At 41.7% G+C, this 16505-nt stretch overlaps 1 protein-coding gene across 1 annotated transcript in view; it reads left to right on the top strand.

The window, feature by feature from the left end:
- TNKS (tankyrase, TRF1-interacting ankyrin-related ADP-ribose polymerase) overlaps positions 1–16505 on the top strand; it is a 140476-nt gene that overhangs the window by 21651 nt on the left and 102320 nt on the right. The window contains exon 3 of the mRNA XM_009329771.1: positions 13822–13917. Coding sequence (XP_009328046.1) covers positions 13822–13917 — 96 coding nt within the window. The remainder of the gene's footprint in view (positions 1–13821; positions 13918–16505) is intronic.

Below are 16505 nucleotides of genomic sequence, written 5' to 3'. Positions count from 1 at the left end.
TGAAGCCTACTGAAAATACTGAGCACTTGCATCTTGTTCTGTGTGGTCTTCACTTCAGTCTTCCCATGCAGCTAGGACTCATGGTGAATATAGACTCCTGCACTCCAGTAATTCATTGTTTTTCCATGTTTATACAAATGTACCATGCTTCTTAGACAAAGCTATTCCTTTCTAGGAAAGGCTGAAGTGTCTGATGTGAATCCTGCTGTTCGTGCTGCCGTGTGTAGTCTTCATGTTTTGCTGATGTTTCGTCCAAGCAAGCAGTACTGAGTAATGCCTTGGTTAGGCGCTGTGCTCTTGACCTAGCTATGGTATTGGATACTGAACTTAAATGACGAGGGATCCAAGAGGTTGAACTGGCTGCAACAATTCGTTTTTATTTTCTTGTTTGGGGTGATACAAGGATGGCACAGTACACAGGTGTGACCCAGGAGAGGAACCCACTCAGACTGATCTAACATGCCTCCTTCCCGAGCGTGAGACCCACAATAGTGATGATATCTTACCTGACAGATTGGGATTTTTGCAGTGTAGAATATTTGCTTGTCAAGGACCTAATGCTAAGTAGGATAAGACTTGCACTGCTCTGTATCAACAGGGCATGGCGGTGAGCAGTTCTGGGACTGGAGAACAAATGGATATAGCTCTGTCCTTTAAGAATAGAAAGCAATGTGACTGTTTTACATAATAATGTGCTCCAAGATAGTGGCTGGGGAAAACTTCCAAGACTGATACATGTAGTACTGCTAGCTAGTCAGTTGTTAGTAGAGTTCTATATCTGCTTGAACTTAATGTATTCTTAGCTTCCTGATGTTTACTTCAGAAACAGAATTTTTGAGAATACGTATGTCTTCTGGCCAGCCTGTAGCTTTAGCCACAATTTCATGGACTGATCAGCTTGGTGTCCCTGAGATTTCCTGTACTACTTCTATTTCTTAAATATTTGGTAACTATATGGACTAATGATGAGTTTACAAAATTGGCACAAGGTTCAAGTTTTATGCAAATTATGCAGAAGTTATTTGGCATGTTGGGGCTTCTTTAATCTTAAGAGTTTCAGCTCTTAATCACATCCAAATGTTACTATGTGTGTTCCATAGAGTGTGTGACTAAGATACCATCCCCAAGTCGTGTACTGTTGAAAGCTGCTAGGCACTGAAGTTCACCTCTGGAGAAGCCTGGAAAAGGCTGTGCTCTTGGATTGTGACAGTTGTTTTGTTTGGTGGTTTGTTTGGGGGGGGGGGGTGGGGTTTGTTTTTTTTTTTTCTTTTTTCTCTTTGCCTTCTTGTGCTCACCTCACTGAATGGTGGGTTGAGAGCTGCTGCTAGGGTTTGAATCTCTTCAATGCATATTTCTTCTGGTGCTAAAAAGAGAAACTGGTTTTGATTGTGCATGCACCCTTTCTGTTTCAGAAAAATGGTAGATCCAGGACAGGTTCTAAGAAGCTTTTAAGAGTCCTCAGTTTATGTTGCTTCCTGAGGGTTAGATTTTAGTGCACTGGCAAATAATGCATTCTGATAGCCACATAGCTATCACCTGACTTCCACCAGGATTTTTTTTCCCCCCTAAACTTCACCTGGAAGAAATGGTTAGCATATGCAGAAGGAGATTGGAATTGGTCTTTGGTTTCTTTTAACTCTCCTCAATTCTTCTTCGTCTTAGGATGCTACTTGTTGATCTGATTTGCCTTGGTGGCTGCATTTGCTTTTCAAGGACACTGAAAGCAGGGCTCTTAATCTGTCAAGTGGGATATCAGGATTATAGCTGATATTTATTTGAATAAAACTTGAAGTAGAAAGGTAAATTCGTTCAGAGAAAAGTGAAATTGGGACCAAGCAATGAAGACTTGTCCTTAAAAGCAGCTTTCAGCTTGGGATATAGATGAAAACGTAAATTGCTCAGACAGTAGGGCAGCAGTTAAGATTTCTAGCTGTTCAATAAATGGTTTCTAAGCATTTGTTTTAGTATACCAAGTAGCTGCAGAATTGTTGCTTGCAAGGAAAAGGGGTGTGATTTAGTTGTGGCATAGTGAGGCTTCAACCTGTACCATCTACAAATGGGATAAATGGTTTTTTAAAGCTCTTTTGGCTAAAGAGTCTTCTATTCCATTTTGCACACTAGCAACATGTATTCCAGATGACTACTTGAGCACACTTAGGTGTGATTCTTAAGCCCCTGTGTGAAATGGGCACAAAATGAAACATGGGAGGTTTCCTCTGAACATCAGGAAACACTTTTTTACTGTGAAGGTGACCAATCACCAGCACAGGTTGCCCAGAGAGGTTGTGGAGTCTCCTTCCTTGGAGATATTAAAAAAGCATCTAGACACAGTCCTGGGCAACTGGCTGTAGGTGACCCTGCTTCAGCAGGGAGGTTGTTCCAGGTGATCTACAGAGGTCCATTCGACCTCAACCATTCTGTGACTCTCTGATTCTGTGAAAAAGGAGTGCATGTGCATGGCTGCAAATAAATGGGGTTAAATAAATGCTTAGTGTACTGTCTTTTATTGCTTATTAGCTCAAAGAAATAATTTTTTTTGTGTGTGTGTAACTTAAGTGAAGCTTCTAGAGTTCTTACGTTTTGCAGGTTCATTGTGGAAGCCCCAAAGCTTCCTTTACACTACACAGCTTTTGGTGTGGATTGTGTGCTTGGGGGGAGCGTTCTGGAATGACGGAGCCATCTCTTGCATGATGCAAAAAAACCCCAACAAACAAAAAACCACAGTGACACTACAGTTTTGAGGTTGCTGTCTAGAAGACTGCATTCTGCATAACGTGCATATACTTCTGTTTTCTTACTGTTAGCTGAAATGGAAAATTTTAACTTGGAAAGTATTCCATCCAAAAAAGGAAACAGGAATATTTACTTCATTAAGTTCAGGCAAGATCAAGGCTTTGAATAGCTGTTCATGTAGGCTGAGCAATCTACCAACTCTGGCTCTTTCTCTGAGGGCAGAAGGATATTATCAGCCTGCTGTGCTGCCTACAGCTTCTGGAACTTTCTGCTTGTTCTCTCTCCCTATGTGTATTTAATCATTGGTAGGCAGATCTGGCGTACCAGGGAGCGATTTCGTAGTGCTTCCTACATACAGAAAGCTAATCATAGTTAAGATGCACCTACTTATGGGGAAACAGTTGCGGGCAGTCACTGAGGGAGGAGGGAGCCTTTTAAAAAGGTATCTTCTTGCCCTGCTGGAAGAGCTCTGACTGTTGCAACAATGCTTGTGGTTTTGGTTGTCTGGTTCAGATCCTTCTCCCCTACTTTACTTTGATTAGATAAATCTGATCTCTGGAACATCTAGTGCGAACTTAAATTCTAAGTGTTTTGTAGTGCATTGGGAAGTGAGGTTTATGGTATGTATGTATATATAGACCAGGAGTCAGGCTATGTTGCTAAGAGGTTGAAACTTCAGTGAGCAGGGTCTAAAAGTACTTCTGGGGCAAACAATGAAAAGGCTGAGACAAAAGAGTCTTTCTGAAAAATTAGAGCTTGCATGAAAATAGGATAAATTCCTTTTAAAGTGATGCTTTGTAATATTCTTTTTGTCTAGATCCTTCTTCTCCCCTCAAAACAAGCAAACAAAAAAGTTGGTACTGGGAGACCTTGTTCATGCTGCTGCTTTGACGATTTCTTACTGCTGCATTGAAACCTGTTTCTGTGAATTGTTCACCTAAGCTGAAGGAAAGCCTGACCTCTAAGCACTGTTTCCATTTCATGTTTTACTGGGCCTCTGCTCAATTTGGTAGTTGCATCCTGTCTACTGTAGGAACTAGTACAGTTTCTGCAGCATATAGATGCATGAGAACTTCCCTTTCAAAGAGCAGATCTGTGTCAAGAAAGTGAGATGTTTGATATGGCTATCCTCTGTCCCTGATGGACCAAATGGTCACGTCAGCTGTAAAGCAAGAAGTGCCTCTGCTAGGAGCCATATTCCAAGCTGTCTGCACGTATAGTCTCCTAGCATATATTGATGCCCCCAGCAGTTGCTATTATTGCTTATCTAATGACAAGGTAATAGAAACATGCAAGCAGGTGCTATGATTTTATCTAGATTGTCACATTTGGCCGAAGTACCATTTCTTTACTGGAAGTAGCTTTGTTTTACTTAGAAACAACCATTTAACACCATGTGTCCATGTAAATTTTAAAACTGTCTATCTCCAGGAGCTGGCCTGCAGATCTACAATCACAGAAAGGTTTGGATTGGAAGGGGCCTTTAAAGATCATGTAGTCCAACTCCCCTGCCATGGGCAGGGATAGCTTTCACTAGATCAGGTTGCTCAAAGCCCTGTGCAGCCTGACCTTGAACACTTCCAATGATGGGGCATCCACAACTTCTCTGGGTAACCTGTTCCAGCCTTACAGTTCAGGTAGATGACATCTGTAGCTTTTTCCTTTGTTGCCTGATGCAATCACTCCATTGTAGAAGGCTACCAAATTAGTCGGCATGATTTGCCCTTAGTATCTCTAATCAGCTCCCTGTCTTCCATGTGTTTTGACGTGTCTTCCAGGAGGATCTGTTCCATGATCTTACTGGGCATGGAGGTGAGGCTGACTGGTTGGTAGTTCCCAGGGTCCTCCTTTTTAAAAATGGGCATGATGTTTCCCTTTTTCTGGTCGCTGGGGATTTGCCTAACTGCCAGGACTTTTCAAATACGATTGAGAATGCCGTGGCAACTACGTCAGCCAATTCCCTCAGGACCCTGGGATACATCTCACTGGGTCCTATGGACTTATGTATGTTCAGGTTCCTCTGGTGGTCTTGAACCTGATCTTCACTTACAATGGGAGGGACTTCATTCCACAGTCCCTGCCTTGAGGTTCAGGGGCTTGACAGGTGTGGGAAGAGACTACCATTGAAAACTGAGGCAAAAAAAATTGTTGAGTACCTCAACCGTCCCCATATCGGTTGTCATGTCTTATTTATCAAGGGGGGTATGTTTTCTTTAATCTTCCTTTTCTAGCCAATGTTCCTGTAGAAGTCCTTCTTATTATTTGCATCCTGTGCCAAATTCAGCTCGGACTGTGCCTTAGCTTTCCTGATCTCATCCCTACACATCTGGGCAGCATCCCTATGTTATTCCCAGGATACATGTCCCTAGTTCCAGTGCCTGTGCACTTCCTTCTTACACTTTAGTTTGACAAGGAGGTCCTTAGCCATGTTTGTCTCCTGCCTTCCTTGCCTGATTTCTTACACATGAGAATCGAGAGCTCTTGCACTCTAAGAGAAATGTCCTTAAAGAGCTGCCAGCTCTGTTCAGCTCCTTTATCCCTGAGGGCAGTTTCCGAGGGGGTCCCATCCGTTAAGTCCTTACACAACTGGAAGTTTGCTCTCCTACAATTCAGAGTTCTGACTCTATTCCTTACCTGGCCCATATCCCTCAAGATTGTGAATTCTACCAGGGCATGACCACTGCAGCTCAGGCTGCTACCAGTCTTGACATCCCTGATTAGTTCATCTGTGTTGGTAGGCAACAGGTCTAGTAACACTTCTCTGGTTGTTGCACTATCACCTGGATTAAGAAATTATCCTCGACACGCTCCAAGAGTCTCCTGGACTGCTTACAGCTTGCTGTGCTGCTTTTCCAGCAGATGTCGGGGTGGTTGAAATCCCCCAGCAGGATCAGAGCCTGCAAGCGTGGTGCCTCCTGTCGTTGAAGTAAGAACTCTTCATCAACAAGCTCTCCTTGGTCAGGCAGCCTGTAGTAAACACCAACCATGAGGTTTCCTTTGTTGGCTTGCCCCCTAATTTTTACCCATAAGCTCTCAACTTATTCATTGCTGTTTTTCAAAGGCAGCTCTGTGGAGTCAATCAATTTTTTTTTTTTTTACATAAAGGGCAGCCGCCTGCTCCTCCTTCCTTGCCTGCCCTTCTGAACAGTTTCTAGCCATTGATCAGCACTCCAGTTGTATAATCCTTCCCACCATGTTTCAGTGATAGTAATTAGATCGTAGCTTTCTAGCTGCACAGTGGCTTCCAACTCCTCCTGTTTGCTACCCATGCTGCGTGCATCGATATGGAGGCACTTCAGCTGGGTCATCGACTGTGTCACCTTTTTACAGGAACATGCCCTAATTCCTTTGAGGCATTTCACATGTGTTTCTGTCTTGGTTCCTAATATATGAGCAGTCCCTGGCTTTTCTCTGTCGCTCAAAACTCCGTTACTTTCCCCTGCTACTTGTCTGCTGCTTTTTCCTGCTGTCAAAATTCTCGTTTCTGTCTATGCTGCTGGAGAGCACTGTTCTAATTCCCTTTGCCATTTTTTGTTTCAGCATAGCGGGGCCTAGTGTTGCTTTTGTAAGCTTCTGTTCTTCTACTTCATACTACTGCGGTCGGCATATTTGTCTCTTGCTCTGTCTGGCCCCAACAAAGAACAAAACCAACACGCTGGTTCATTGGGAATAAAACCGTTGTCTGGGGTAATGGGAAACTGGGATGCCCTGAACAAGGGAAGTAGGGAAGGCAAAATGATGGGAAGTGCTTGAAGTCAACATTTACCCACCAGGACTTTGGCTGGTAGTGTTAGATATACTCTTAACTAGAACAACAAAATGATCCTTTTCAACTCCTGTCACTGGCAAGTGTCCTTGTACTGTCCTTTCTTGTGCCAACCAGAGCATGCCGTGTCATTGCATGATGAACTGGATTGGGCAAGTGATCATTCTTCTCATCTGCCTTGTTGCCTGACCAAACATTTGCAGCCACCCAAAGCAGGGTGGGCAGCATAGGGCTGAGGATCGCGATTCTGCCAACCTAGTCTAGGTGAAACTGTAGCCTGTGATAGTGCTGTTTTGCAGGGGGGCAGCTTTACAATTTTTTGCAGTCCTTCAATTATTTTTTTCTTTTTCTTTTTTTTTTTTAAATTGGGAAAGGGGATAAAGGCTGCATGCTCTCCCACTCTCTGCCTTGAAGTGTTGTCTGTTCCCATCCTACTAGAGATGTTCCTTATTCCCCTGGAGCTTGGTGTTTGGACCCTCTCTTCTCTCCTTCAAGCCAAGCACTGTTCTGCATGGCCCCTTTGTCCCAGGGGTGTTGAGACTAGCTGGACATAATTTCTTAGCTTAGCAAGGTCCTTAGCCTTTGCCTCAGAAAAAGCAGCTCTCAGCCTGGAAGAGTCCACTCCAGTCTGCCATCTGAGCAATAAAACCCTACAAAGCAGCTGTGGTAATGTAGGTCTTAGATTCATAGAATCATAGAATAGTTTGGGTTGGAAGGGGCCTCTAAAGGTCATCTAGGCCAACCCCCCTGCCATGGGCAGGGACATCTTCAACTAGATCAGGTTGCTCAGAGCCCTGTTCAGCCTGACCTGGAATGTTTCCAGGGATGGGGCATCCACCACCTCTCTGGGAAACCTGTTTCAGTGCTTCACCACCCTCAGCGTAAAAAATGTCTTCCTTTTATCTAGTCTAAATCTACCCCCCTTTAGTTTAAAGCCATTCCCCCTTGTCTTGTTGCAACGGGCCCTGCTAAAAAGTTTGCCACCATCTTTTTTATAAGCCCCCTTTAAGTACTGATAGGCTGCAATAAGGTCTCCCCGAAGCCTTCTCTTCTCCAGGCTGAACAACCCCAACTCTCTCAGCCTTTCTTTGTAGGAGAGGTGTTCTATCCTCCTGATCATTTTTGTGACCCTCCTCTGGACCCGCTCCAACAGGTCCATGTCTTTCTTATGCTGAGGGCTCCAGAGCTGGATGCAGTACTCCAGGTGGGGTCTCACCAGAGCAGAGTAGAAGGGAAGTCTTTGAAGTCTTCAGCAGTTAACTGTTTGCAGACACCTTTGTTACTGGAGATCCAGTCTTATGCAACTTTTCCTTACTTGTCCTGCCTGCACCCATGGGGACTTCTACTGTATTTCTCCCTGAATTCCCTTAGGGATTTAATTTCTCACCCTGCCTTTATTCTTCCTTTTTGCTGCTTCTGCATGCTCTTTCATATTTGTCTCTTTCTCTCTCTTCTACCAAATGCATTATTGTCCTTTTGTCCCTAAACTGCCACCTGGTTATCATCTCTTCTTACCAATAAACCACCTGCAGTGTTCCCTGATATGTCTGGTTGTCGCCTCTACCCTACCCTGATTCCGGATTAAATCCTTTGCTGTGCTTAGCCCCTCTGCTCCATAATCCTGTCTTCATTCAGCTTTGATGGCTTTCACTATAGAGGGGCAGTCAAGAGCATAGGACCTGCTCCTCTCCTTTTTTCTAACTCCTGTTAGCTGAGCTGGCAGTGGTGTTAGAGGCCATGGACGTCATCAGGTAAAGTAGTGATACTCAAGCCTTTAGAAATGTGTGTAGCCTCTGTACTGATACTGCCTCTCAGGTTTTCAACTTGTAATTCTGATGGCTGATGAATATAGCCTTTTTCTTAATCATGCAGCCAAGACTGGGATTGCTCACAGAGGTGGAAGTTAATCAGTGATACAACTGTGGTTAATGTTATTAGCTGTATCTCATATATTCAACTTTATGAAGCTAAGAGTAGGGTGCTACAACTTTTGTTATATGGGGTCATTTAGCAAAAAGGCTTATGTATCTGGTAACTTGCCAAAATGGGATTATTAGGTCTGAATCACAGAAGCATAATTTCTAGGCAAGAAATGGTTGTTCTTGTAATATGAGAAAAGCTTCAAAACCTCAGTGGTTTGATTTATGTGTAGAAGTAGTTAGGGGAGAAGATGCATTTAAGCACTGGCTGAAAAAGATTAATAGTTTGAATTCCCGCATGTTGTCTAGATGTTTTCAGAATGTGGAGGTAAATGAGCACATTATGTTTCTGGTCAAGTGTAACTTGGAAACATGTCCTGCATGGGACTAATACTGAGGTGTGTGTGTTTCTGGGACCTAAGGTTAGTGAGAGACTGACCAGCTTTAAAGGTATCCTTTAGAGAGATGGAAGATAGTGCCCATGTTGTGAGTCAAAAGGAGGGCTTTTTCTTAGGCTGTTTTCTCTGTACCTTGGTACTTTGGGAGTACATAGATAAAGCTACAGTAATATGGTTTGGAAAGGACCTTTGGGAATCATCTCCAGAAGGTGAAGTTGAAAAGGGGGAAGAAAGGATATATACTAAAGCTGGGGTAACTGGAAGGGACCGCGAGCACAAGGCAGTGGGACACAGTGATAAAAGAACTGGTGGGGAGAGAGGAGACAACAGTAGAGCTGTGAGGAACTGAAGACTCTGGAAATGTAATTAAAAGCAGTAGGCAGCTTTAAGTACAGATACTTCTGCAAGGTCTGCCTGTTTTTGTGCTTTTTTCACTCAACAGTCAAAGGTTTGGTTGTGTTCTTTTTTTGTATTTATGTGCATCCAATTCGAAACCAAATGTAAACTTTTCCATCAGCACTCCTGTAAGTATATTCACGAAGCTTGTGGATGTTGAGCTTAGACAAACTATAACAGAAATGTTCTGATCTTTGATCATGCCTAATATTGGAAGAACCAAACTGATCTTTTTATTCCCATTCTATTCCCACTGTATTTCCGTCTTTCAATCAAAAATGTTTTCCTTTGGTGCACTTTTAACTGAGGCAGTATGAAGGAGGAAGGGCTGAGTACTTGGATAATGGTTTGCATGTAGACAAACACACACACCCCTTTTTTTTTAAATTCTAATAAAACTTACTTCTTCCTTGTTGCTGTATAGCTAGCAGGGAAGTTTTTGTCATACCTTGGTGAAAATGTGAAGGTTGAAACTGCCAAAAGTAAAAATGTTTGTTCTTGGTGGGCTTATAATGTGACAGCCAAATGAGGTAGTGTTGGTTAGCTTCACAGTTCAAAATACCTATGCCAGGAGGCTGTGGGCCAAGTGTTTAATTTTAGGATTCATCCTGCTGTAGCAAGTTGGCAGTAATCTGAAATGATTAGTCGTTGTAGTTCATGCTCTGTGCAATGTTGTAACTTTTTTTTAAATTTAGAAGAATGTGGCCTTTCTTATCTGTAGTACTGATCTGGTATAATAGCAGTGTAATTAAATAAAGCATTTCAGATGGTATGTGAAGATCAGAAACTTATGTATTGTAGCAGTTGCAGTGAGAATAAAAATATAATTCTGTACCAGTCCATGTTTGTTCTATAGTTAAGCTTACAGGACTTTGTCCATATACAATATGAAGAGTCAATTAAAAGAAGAGCTTCTTTACACTGTACCATATGGCTTGTAGGAAAGGCAAGGATAGCCAGGTAATGGTATTGCTAGATTATTAAGGGCTCTGCCTGCAGTACAGAAAAATAATACACCCCAATGTCCCCACTGTCCAGAGGAAATAAACCAGCATATCAAAATATGCTAATTAACAAGGTTCCAGGAGTGAATCTGTGTGCACACCATCCTTAAGCTTGCATGTTAACAGCAGTCTCTTGATAGAAACTATTGCCACGTTCCCTTTTCAGGCTACTCAGAAACCGTCCTCTAAAACTGGTGTGCAGCGTTTGAAATCTAAAATAGCTACAGTTAGCTAGAATGGCTTGTTCTGTTGTGTTTCATTATAAAGGGAATGTTTTTCTCAAACAGGAGATCTATCTTGACGTTTTTACACATCCCTGGTGCATTGAAAAGGAAATTTAGAGAGACACACTGTGTCTAGATCTCAAACACCCTGTGGTTAGAAGAGACTTTGTGTTGTGCTAAAGTGTTAAAGGTTTTGAACGAGCAGAAGAACATTCAATTAGAAGCTACCTGTGGTTTGCTGGGTATAAAAGTACCGCTGCGTTACACCGATAGGCTAAACATCAGATGCTGGATTTCTTTTGTTAATTCATGTTGATGACAACATTGCTCACTTGGATATCTTTTTGTGAGATTATGTACTAAAAAAGTATGGAGAGGATAAAATCAAATAGTCAGTAGAGGAAATGTAAGAATAAGATTGCCTTTGTGACCTGAATTTGCTTCCTTTATTCATCTGCATTCTAATACAGTCCTTATTTATATGATTGGTTTCTTCTCCCAAGATGCTACTGCATTCATGTCGCAGGGTAGGTCTGTCTATAGGACTGAATAAGGGAGCTGTCTGCAGGACCCTTGGCTGTTGGAGAGGCTGGAAGGGTTATGACAAGTGGGATGAGTGAATGCAGAGACAAGAAGGATAAGTCTCATGGTTACAGCAGTTGAGTTCTGACGGGTTCTTTTTCTGAACCTAGTTTGGCCACTTCAAGTGCATGTTCCACAGGCAGTCACTAATTCAGGGGTTTTGCAGGTAACCAGCTTAAGCACCATTAGTCAATTTTTAATTTCCCTAGGTTTTTGAAAAACTAAAAACCTGACACAGAAATTGTATGTTGTAAGCCATGCCAAAACCCTTCATGGTTCATTAGCATGACTGAAAAGGTTAGATACACTGCATAATCCTTTGTCATTTTAGCCGGGAGAGGAGCTGAAAGCAGTGCTGTGTTGTCATCTTCTGTGTGTGCCAGCAGAAGTAGCAGGGGAGCGCTCTTGCTTGGTTTGCACAGGACTGAAGAATTAAGAGACTTGAAAACCTGTACTTCTGTTTTAGCATCGGGCTCAGGCAGTTGCAGATCCCTCTGACATCTCTACATCTGTCATCTCTCATTTTTCAAAGCCACCATTCTTGCACCCTAACCTGCCTCAGCTTTGCTTTGCATGCTAGTCCAAACGTCCAAGCTCTGGGCAAATCCCAGTCATTCCTCTCTCCTGGTCTTTCTTTCTGGACTTTTTATCTGCGCTATTATCTCCTCCCCTGCCACATCTTGTTCAGTTCTCTCCCTTAGCTCTTTGTCCCAGGCTTTTTGCCATGTGAATCCTTCACTGTCTTCTCATTCAGTCTGTGTTGTTTCATCATTTTGTACTGCCTGCTTTCTCTTGATGGACACTTTAGTTGCTGGTTCCCTCTTTTAGGGTCCCACTCTTACCCTGATGCCTTTTGGGACAAATGGCTTCCCTCTCCTCTGGAATATAGATTCACTAGCAGGGTCCAAGAGAATAGAGACAGGACATACTGAATGTGTCTCTCCATGCTTAATTTCTGTACTGCCTACTGTGTTTAAAAAATCTGCAAAAAGTCCTGTTCACCACCTCCTGCTGGAGTGTGCTCGACTGGCTTGTGAGGCTGGCTCAGAGTCAAACCTGTCCATGAGTAAGATCTCTAAGGGGGTGGTAGCATGTATGGCACAGATGGCATCTTCAGAAACATAGTGCCAGATCTTAGCAAGCTTCTGTGAGCACGTGCTAGCTGAATTATTTTTTTTCCGTGTTGGTGTCTTCGTCTTGACATAGGGGGAAAAAAAACCCACCACCACACAAAAAACCTCCTAGGAAAAGCCCGATTTGCCTACTTGAATCTTCTTTCAAAAACAGGGGACAATTGCACCTTCTTGGCAAAACATAAAATAAGTCAATTTACTTCATTAAAGCACTAAACTTCTGCAAAAATTCAGCTTAGGGCAAACATGTAGCATAGCATCCTGTAAGCTGAAATATATGAAATTTGGCAATGTTAAAAGCATTTAAAGTCAGAATTGTATAAGAAAAGAAGTTTGAATAAAAACAATACTACCAGTTAAAACTTTAATTTACAAAAAAAGTTTATTTCTGAAAAGCCTTTTGCTGATTAAAGTGAAATATGCAGTATAATATTGGTAGTTACTTTTGTTCTGGATTGGGTTATGTTTTTTCCTGGAGAATCCTGTCTATGAAGTGTTTTTTGCACCCTTAATTACAAAAAGTGTTTGCAAGTATTTCTTTGTCTTGACTCCTTCAGTCCAGCTATATCTCAACAGACATGGTTACATGAGCAACCATAAATGTCTGCTGGTTTTTATTATTTGTCTCCTTGACATTGAGTCTCTGCACGTTTGTACACTGTCCTGTTATTCACACTTGTGCAAAGTTAAGCGTGTAACTGTTGCTCTGAATTTGTAATATATTGTGCTTATTTTGCACAACATTTGGGGAAATGGAGAATTGGGGCCCTTTTTGTGAGACCTCTGATGTTGCTGTGGGCTTTGTTTTCCAGTTCTGTAGAAAATGCCTTGATCTTGAGAGGGGGTGGTCTGAATTGCATTGTTGTTATGTTGTTTCTGATCAAAAGAGTTTACAGGTAAAATAGTGTTCTCCTTTTTTTTAATGAGCTTTTCTAGATGGTAATTTTCTGTACCAATGCCTTCCTAGCCATATGGTTGCATATTGCATTTTGAGTATTTTTATGTACTTGAATTTTTTTGTGTTAATAGGTTTAGTAGGAAAAAGAAATACCAGTGAGAATAACAGCCTCTGAACATCCAGACTGCAGGGTACCAGGTTACACATCTTACCCTATTTGTTACGCTTCTTGAAGGCAAGCAGGTGTGCTGTGGTTAAGATTTTGTGCGCAAGTGACGAGTCACTGAAAGGCTGGAGTATTACTGATTTACAGACGGGGGATGACTTGGGATATTCAGCAGAAAAAGGAATGGGAGTGGTAACAAGCAGCAGTAGTGGTAGTAAAGGCAGGAGCAGGTTCCACAGTTAACAGATTTCCCAGTGTGAGGCAGTGAATGCACAGCGTTCCAGCTAGCTGTCAGGAGGAACCCAAAACTGAGTATTGCAAGAGATTCAGGGTTCACGTTTATCACGCGAAGTCATGTGATCTTACTATATCTTAACTTGCCAACTTAGCCTTACTCTGGAGAAGATCCTTTGCTGCAGTGCTTAACGACAACAACAACAACAAAAGAAAATTAAAAAAAAAAAAGGGGGGGGAACCCAGAAGGAAAAATAAAGAAAACTGTGCAATGTGTGTTTATGCCTACGTCATGCCGAGGAGACACTTAACAGTAAATAATCTGTGTATCCCTGAGGTAAGATACTGTTTCTGCTTTCCCTGCACAGTGCTGCTGCAGCACGGAGCTGATCCAAACATTCGGAACACAGATGGGAAATCTGCGCTGGATTTGGCAGACCCTTCAGCAAAAGCTGTACTCACAGGTAAGATGCATACATCTCTCAGCAGTGTTACCTGTAGTTCATTTTGTGTGTATAAGTTGAGCATCGTAAGAGCCTTCTGCCTTTTTGGATTTTCTGTTGTGTAAGAGCATTTTAAAACTGTCTTGTGCCAGATTTCATATTGATGTAACTGTCGGTAATCTGCTGTGCTGCTATAGGTTTGCTTATTCTACTTATGCTAATGCTGTAATTTTCTGTTATAACATCATTCATTATTCACTGTGTTTCTGTGTGTGTTTTTTTTCTTTTTAATTGCTACCCAATATACAGATTGAATAGGAGCCCTCAACCCCTGCAAAAAAAGAAGAAAAAATCAGGTCAATTGTTTTAAGACCTTCACTGTTGAGCAAGCAAGGACATTTTTATAACTATAAAAGTACCTGTGGTATGAAAGACAACCTGCTACCGATTGCAGAGATCAATAGTTACATGATATTTTGCTGCAGATTCACATGCTACCCTTCCCTTCCTCTTCCTCGCTAGTCTTTTCAGGTAGAACTCTTTCTCATGCACCAATTTTTTTTCTTTGTAGGGGCTATTAGCTGCCAAACGATATGTTTCATGAAAATATTCTACAGATACAACTTTGTTTTTACACAGCTTTGGTTTTTTTTTATAAATTAACTGTTGTAGCATACCAGTAAGCATTAAAAGTATAATATAGTAGCCTGTCAAATCTATATCAAGAAATACATAGTCCTCTGTGCTGATTTTGACATCTAGGAAATAATGTTTAGAGCAAAGTAATCTTGGATTTTAAAATATATACAATTAGGTTTATAGAAAGGGATTCAGCAGCTGAGCTTCATTTGAAGAAATAGCTATTTTTCTTTTGCCTTTACTTCCCCTATTCTCTCTTCTCTCTCTCTCTCTCTTTTTATTGACAGCTTAATTTATAGGTTATGTGCTATGCAACACCCGTATTCTTTCTTCAGATTATGTTCAGAGCACACCAGCTCCCTTCACTTTGTCAGGAACATTTCCTCATCATCTTTTTCCAGTGCGCTGACTGTTATACGTAATTATCTACAGCTCTGCAGTGATTTGAGAGTGCCTTTGGAACAATGCACTTTAAATACATATGATTTAGTTTAATTACTCAGTGTCAAATTTAAACACGTTCCTACAGTGTTAACACTAATGTTAGCTGTGCTAAGCAGGTTAATCTGACTTTTGGCTGTTAATGGGTACAGTTGTACAGATGCTGAGGATGGAAAGGGCACCAGAGAGTCAAGGTACCTCAAAGGTGTTAATGGATATTCGTCATTTAGTTACGGGAAACTTGGTATACATACGGTTTGGAGGTTCCAGGCTCTGAGCTGCTCTTTAGGCTACGCTCAAAGATCAACTTCAGAGGATAGTAGAAGACTTAGGAAGGTCTGTGATGGTGACTTAACGTCTGCTCCACGGAGTTCTCTGGGCACTAGATCACCACCTTGTGCTTTAGGCAATGGAGGGGGCAACATGTCATATCAAAGAAGTGGAGATGACTTAGAAGCAGCCCTCTGAGAATGTCCTGTCGAGTGCAGCAAGCGCCCTGTGTCCCTTGCCTCACCCCTAATGCCTCGCACACGAGCATCCAGTGACTGCAAGCTTCTGCAACCAATGGATGTTACCAGGTTGTGCATGTAAACACACATACACAGAGCCTGCTGCTATTTAGGTGTTTTATTGTTCATAAAAAGATGTAGTTTTTGTATGTGTTTATTCTTCCCAGCAAGAAAATCAGCTTTTGGTTTTACCAGCTTTGTCCTCAAGGTGGCTCTTGGCTACACTGGGCTCTCTCTATGCTGTGCACCTGAGCTCCAAGCTGTGTAAACAGGGTTTGATTCAGGCTTTAGCTGCTGTATGATTCACAATAACTGAAAAAGCTGACACTGGATGCCATTTAAATGGAAGCTTTCTATTAAGAGCTTAACTTTTCTGGATGCTGCCCTGCTTTCTAGTATCTCTGTTAGGCTTCTACTTTCTCATGCATTTTCCATATGTTGTTACCTTCGGGTCTTGCTTCCTCTGTCTGGAAGAAGGGGGCTTAAGGGATTTCTTAGGATCTATCTGGCTTGGGATAATCTTTAGGTACAGCAGTGCTTTGCAATTAGGTGCATCAGGACTTAATGGTATTACTGGATTAAGGATAAGTAGGATGTATTAACTTAATTTTCAGTATTTAATGTTGAATGGTGGGATTTTAGAAATGCTCCTATTTAGAGCTTTTAAAAGTGGAGTGATTCTGAAAGCACAATCTGTAATTGTTACTGTATTTGCATCTTTAAACGGCATGCATGTCAAGGCTATTCTCATGATGTTATTTTATGTTCATTTTTCTATCAGTGTCTATGACCATAATAGACTTTTCCACATTGCTGCTGTATTGATAGTAAGAGGAAGCTTGTTCTTCAACAACTTTTTGACCAAGTATTTGCATAAGTTCTTGCATCGATGTTAATCGCTTTGTGAATGAACTGTGATTATAGTCTCTTTGACCTCCAACTTAGCAAACATGAACAGAAAACTTGTTGGTAATTGATTAGATCTTTTCAATTGGACAAAGAATTCTGTATGTGTTTTAA

The sequence above is a fragment of the Pygoscelis adeliae genome, unplaced genomic scaffold (genome assembly GCF_000699105.1).
Source record: "Pygoscelis adeliae isolate BGI_AS28 unplaced genomic scaffold, ASM69910v1 Scaffold67, whole genome shotgun sequence".
Taxonomy (NCBI): Eukaryota; Metazoa; Chordata; class Aves; order Sphenisciformes; family Spheniscidae; genus Pygoscelis; species Pygoscelis adeliae.
Note: the sequence above shows the minus strand (reverse complement) of the source record. Positions and strands in the feature narration are given on the sequence as shown.